Consider the following 5,212-nt stretch of genomic DNA (forward strand, 5'->3'; position numbering starts at 1 on the left):
CTAAATTTAATAAACACTTACAGTAACCATCTACTGTTTACATACGATATGTAATACCACAACACATGTAGTGGTGTCAATGGGCCCAAAAACAGTTTTTCCCATTGACTTACATTGAGAAAGAGAAGACTGTAAATAAGCTTCACTTCTAGGCAACTAAAGGATCTGTGTATCTATCCACCTCTGGTTAGGAATAGGTAAGCTTTCAAAAAACATTGTGAATATTTTCAGAACTAGAGGAGGATAAGTTTAAAAATTGCAATTGTATATTTGTTTTAAAATCCTGTATCCCTAGTATGAACCCTGTAAATAGCAACAGCCGACATTCACATGTAAGGGCTGGGATATTTATAAAAATCATATCGATATTGTGATATAAGACTAGATATCCTCATAGATTTGAGATATCGTAGTATTGCATGAGTGTCTTACTTTATTAGAATAAATGTATGTAGTTTTATACAACAATGTTCTCTCCTTTACCCTTTTAATCTCACATCCCATTGTATAAATATATTGTGAAAGCACCCATAGTCAATCCTACATTGTCGCGGCAATATCGATATGGAGGTATTTCATAAATATATCGTATTTCATTTTTCTTCACAAGGCAGAGCACCGAAGTGTAGACGAGGTTTTGTTGTACGGAGAAAGTTTCTCACCTGTGCAGACTCCGGATCGTCTTCCCGCCGCGCTGTCCAGCAGAGCGAGTGTAAGGTTGTCCGGTGTGTCGGCAGGAAGAGGTGTCCCCCCTCCTCCTCCCCCGACACACTCTGTGATGAGGCTGGCCTCTGAGCTCTGCTCGTCGCTGGACAGAGACGGGCTGCGGACATCCCCAGAGCCGGAGCCGGGTACCGACACCAGACTGGGCCCAGTGGCAGAGGGCCAGGAGGGGGGGTCCTCACTGTCGGGGCTGCGGGGGGACAAAGGTTTAAAAGTTAAAAGATTGTACAACAACGATGCAACTATAGTTCTAAAAATTCATAACCTTTTAGGTACCACGGATGAGGATTTGACTGAAACAAAGTTTCAGACTCTCCAGGTGCATTTTGGTATTTCCTAATCGAAAGGCATATATGCACCCTAATGAAAAGTTTCGCAAGACAAAACCTACATTTAAATAAAAAGTGTTTCTGCAGACATAATGTTCCAGCAGAGAAGAAAAAGCAGAGTGTTTAATAAACTGAATTAAATCGTCGTGAAACATAAAAATATGAAAAATAAAAGATGAAAACAACTGCTCGAACATCTTTTTAACGATAACCTTACCCAAGGCCTTATCCTAACCCTAATGACCTGGCGATCAATGCAGACAACTGTTTTTATTTACGTTTCATAACTACAGATGTTAGGTTTTACATTAAACCAGTTCAAACAACACACTATCCTAAATTATTGTGTGCCGATCCACACAGGGCTAATTATCATCACATCACTTCTGTGTTTCGGGAATAAATATATAGTTGGAATTCAATAGGACCTCAGAACCGACTTTGCCCTGATAACACGACCCAAATAAGAGTTTGGTTTATTTCCGGTTCAGTGTAAAAGCATAGACCGGTTTCATTTCGCAATTGTATTTTGGGGACCATTGTTAAATGTTTGCCCCAGGGGCCCCTGTCCAGGTTTCTACGGCCATGGCAGGTACACACAAATCCCCCAACTATAATGTGTTTATCTTTTATTAATAATACAAAAAAATCCTCACCTGAACACCTCCCGAGCATGGCCGCTTTCAGGTGAAGTCTCCCTGAAGAAAGGGACGACCCGGGACAGGCTGGCCCGCCGGCGGGACGTCCCTGTTCCCCCGCTGGCTTTATCCGCCACCCCGCCGACAAAACCCCCGGCCCGGGTCAGCGCCGTGGTCTGCTTCTTCAGGAACTTCTCCAGCGGCTTCATCCCTGCCGGCATGGTAGGTCTGTGTGTCTGCGCGTGCGTGTGTAGTGGGGGGGAAGAGATGATGGACGTTTGAGGATGGTGATGCAGAGAACCGGAGCAGAAGCGGGGGCTACATCATACAGCCCCCGCAGTGAGCAGGTGCGAGCGGACCCTCCGAGGCTGCAGAACAAACCGATTTCTACCCCATTAGGGGTGGAGTGTGGCGGTAGACTCCTCTTCAGGTATTATCACCGAACAGTGTTATTAACCCTTTACCTAAACAAATTAATAAGAAATCACCTAGAGAGCTACTCCGTGTGTCCGCAGCTCGGCCGCTCCTCCCCGGCTGCAGCGCCTCCTCCTCCCAGCGCTCCTCGCTCTCTGCGGCCGCCGCGTAAACACTGAGCTCCGTTCCGTGGGCGGAAGGAAAAGAAACAAACACTCGGGAATATAAACCCCTTCCCGGTCGTGAGCCTCTGCAGCTGTCCGGAGGGGTTTCTTCGGTACACCGTGTGCGTGTGGTGCAGTTTTCTCCGTGATATCTCCGGGATAAAAGGCGGAGGAGTGATCGACGTTGCGGCGTAATTTCCTCTCTCCCTCCCCGCTCACCTGGAGCACATGAACCCGCCCGCCGGTGCGTTTGCGTGCTGTAGGTTTTCTGGTGCTTTTGCTGCAGAGCCTCGACAGTCCGCCCCCTTCTTCAGCTCTCTGCTAAATTAGTGGAATGAGAAATGACTCGTAACATTCATACTCCCCCCTCCTCCCCGTCCCCCCCGCTACACACGCTGAACTGCTGCAGTTGCGCGTTCCCGACACATATACAGCAAGGGCGCGTGCATGCACATTTGCTTCCAAACATTGATATTTTGGGAAAGTTTGGATATTTATTATATTTTCTTTGAAAGTATTGACAAATGTGGATTTTTCTAAAAGGTATTGATGATTTTGAAACATGGGAAAATTTGGCAAAAAAGAGGTCAGAAAATGTGAAAGTTTGAAAGTTTATGTAAGTGAGAAAAATAAATCATAATTAAGGAATTGAGGATGTTTGTCATAAATATTATTATTTTGGATTTATTTTTAAAATGAGAAATATGTTTTTTGGGAAGCAAAGACATTATTGTGATTTGAGGGGAAAAAATGAAAGTGCGTTTGGAGAAAAATTAGGGAAAAACTAGGAGCATTTTGGAAAAGTGTATACAGTCAAATTACCCGTCATCGATCTGTGTGTATGGGGTTTTCATTATGAGCTGTAATCTGACACATACACACTGTGAGACTGACCGTTGAGCGGCCCGACCAAGCAAGGAGGCAGAACGTCCAAAAATATAACCCGGGGTGGGCATTTATTAAAACAATGTGCACAAAGTTCACACACACCCAACAAGAAACAGCACTTAAATACACAGACTAACAAGACACAGGTGAGGGGGGAGCAATTAGACACAGGTGAGGGGGGAGGAGCAAACACAGGACACCAGGTGAACACAATTGGGTAATCAGTAGGAGGGAACAGAGACGACCAGAAGCAACAGACAAGATGAGGGGTGAACACTTATATAATTAATGCCATTTAATAAAACACACACACACACACACACACACACAGGAATATACGTATAAACCTTAGGGACGTAAACAGAAATACAGTTTTCACAATCAGAAAACTGTTTAAAGTGAGCACAATCTATGTACTGTATGTGTAAGTATGTTTTATTATAGCTGTAACTACAGCAGTATATAAAGTAATTAAAATGAACACCACCTTTATCAGCTGCGATATTACAGTGATTAACACATTAATGCATCAATAATTACACCCCTCAGAGATATTTGGTTAAAAAGAACACAATGGTGCTCTAGGAGGAGATTCGNACCTTGGTTGCTGATTGGCTAATGGTTACACAAGCCAAAAAATCGTTATGACATCATAAAGTGGCCAAAATCTGATCAACTCATTTTCAGACGGGTTTTTATATAAATGGATCAGGACAAAAAGAAAGAGAATCTTTGTTCCTGAAACTTTCAGAGTCTCTTTCCACAGAGGGGACACATGTTGATGTAGAAGAGACATGAAGAAGAGGATTTTGCATAAAAGGTGACATTTATGTCAGGACCTTGAAGGGCGTTAACATGTAACAGAGTATTTAACACTATTAGTACTGCTGAACTAAAGGGGCTTTACTATGGTCATTTTCAAGTTTCATTTTTCTATGTTTTAGCTCTACTATGACATGTCTCCATGCTTTAATGTTCAAAAAGCTCTTTATTGATCTCATACTGCCTGTGCTGCAGCACCTCTTTTCACCCTCTGTCTGAAACCAGAGCCCAGTCTGCTCTGATTGGTTAGCTGGCTGGATTGGTCATTTATTTAAGTATTTTTACTAATGCTGTCAAAATTATCGCGTTAACGGCGGTAATTAATTGCGTTAAAATATTTAACGCATTTAACGCATGTGCAGAACGGCACGACCCATACATCGCACCAGTGGCAGCGCCAGGGTATGGCTGGGGTAGGCTACACCCATACCAATAAATGGCTTAGCCCCGCCATGAAAAATGATGTTAAAGTAAGCTAAATTAAGTCCGCCAACTCGCGCAGAGAATTGCACAGACAGCAGTTAGTAAGATTGATTTCAGTAGCCACTTCGNTGGCTGGGGTAGGCTACACCCATACCAATAAATGGCTTAGCCCCGCCATGAAAAATGATGTTAAAGTAAGCAAAATAAAGTCCGCCAACTCGCGCCGAGAATTGCACAGACAGCAGTTAGTAAGATTGATTTCAGTAGCCACTTGTCTGGAAATACCGCAGACCAGAAACGGTTTTGAAAACTTTTNTTGTCACGTAGTGATCGTCTTCTCAATAGAACATCTTTAATAATGTCTTCTTGCCAATCAGAATCAAGATAACGGCGTGGTGTTGTTGCAGGAAGTCCCGACGGAGAATACTTTTGCTGTAGTACAGGGGTGCACATAACTGGTACGCAGCAGGTTATGTGCGTAATCTGAAATGCGTACCGTCACTTGTGTCACAAAGCACATTTGCGTACCGACGTACTTGTGAAGCTTTTCCAGAAGGCGGTTAGATCGCCGGACGACAGAGTCGGTCTCCGTGTGCACAGACGGGGCTGTTAACGTCGGTCTGGACAACAGAATTGTGCCAAAATTGGAGAACTGCGCTAAAACAGCTGATCACAACGTTCACACTCTGTGGTCACGAAGTACTCCACGAGCCGCCGCCCCCCCCCCCAAGCCTCGACTTTCCTGAAGTACTCCCCCGTTGATAGAAATCAACACGTAATGAATTAAGACCCCACGGTTTGATGATTGATA

At 44.0% G+C, this 5,212-nt stretch overlaps 1 protein-coding gene across 1 annotated transcript; it reads right to left on the bottom strand.

Annotated features, from left to right (window-relative positions):
• Positions 1-603: 603 nt before the first annotated feature.
• LOC104955752 (rap guanine nucleotide exchange factor-like 1) lies at positions 604-2,534 on the bottom strand. The gene is made up of 2 exons (XM_010783142.1): positions 1,709-2,534; positions 604-913 (listed from the first exon to the last, which is right to left on the bottom strand). Exons 1-2 carry the CDS (start codon positions 1,909-1,911, stop codon positions 604-606), a joined length of 513 nt encoding a protein of 170 aa, XP_010781444.1. The 5' UTR covers positions 1,912-2,534.
• Positions 2,535-5,212: the final 2,678 nt, after the last annotated feature.

Source organism: Notothenia coriiceps, unplaced genomic scaffold (assembly GCF_000735185.1).
Source record: "Notothenia coriiceps isolate Sejong01 unplaced genomic scaffold, NC01 NC01_scaffold00024782, whole genome shotgun sequence".
In the NCBI taxonomy this organism is placed as follows: Eukaryota; Metazoa; Chordata; class Actinopteri; order Perciformes; family Nototheniidae; genus Notothenia; species Notothenia coriiceps.

What these genes read in the sequence shown, in the direction of transcription:
- LOC104955752 (XM_010783142.1), bottom strand. Translation starts at nt 1,911, where the DNA reads ATGCCGGCAGGGATGAAGCCGCTGGAGAAGTTCCTGAAGAAGCAGACC. An exon ending in CATGCTCGGGAGGTGTTCAG is followed by an intron (nt 914 to 1,708) that starts GTGAGGATTTTT and finishes GTCCCCCCGCAG; the next exon opens with CCCCGACAGTGAGGACCCCC.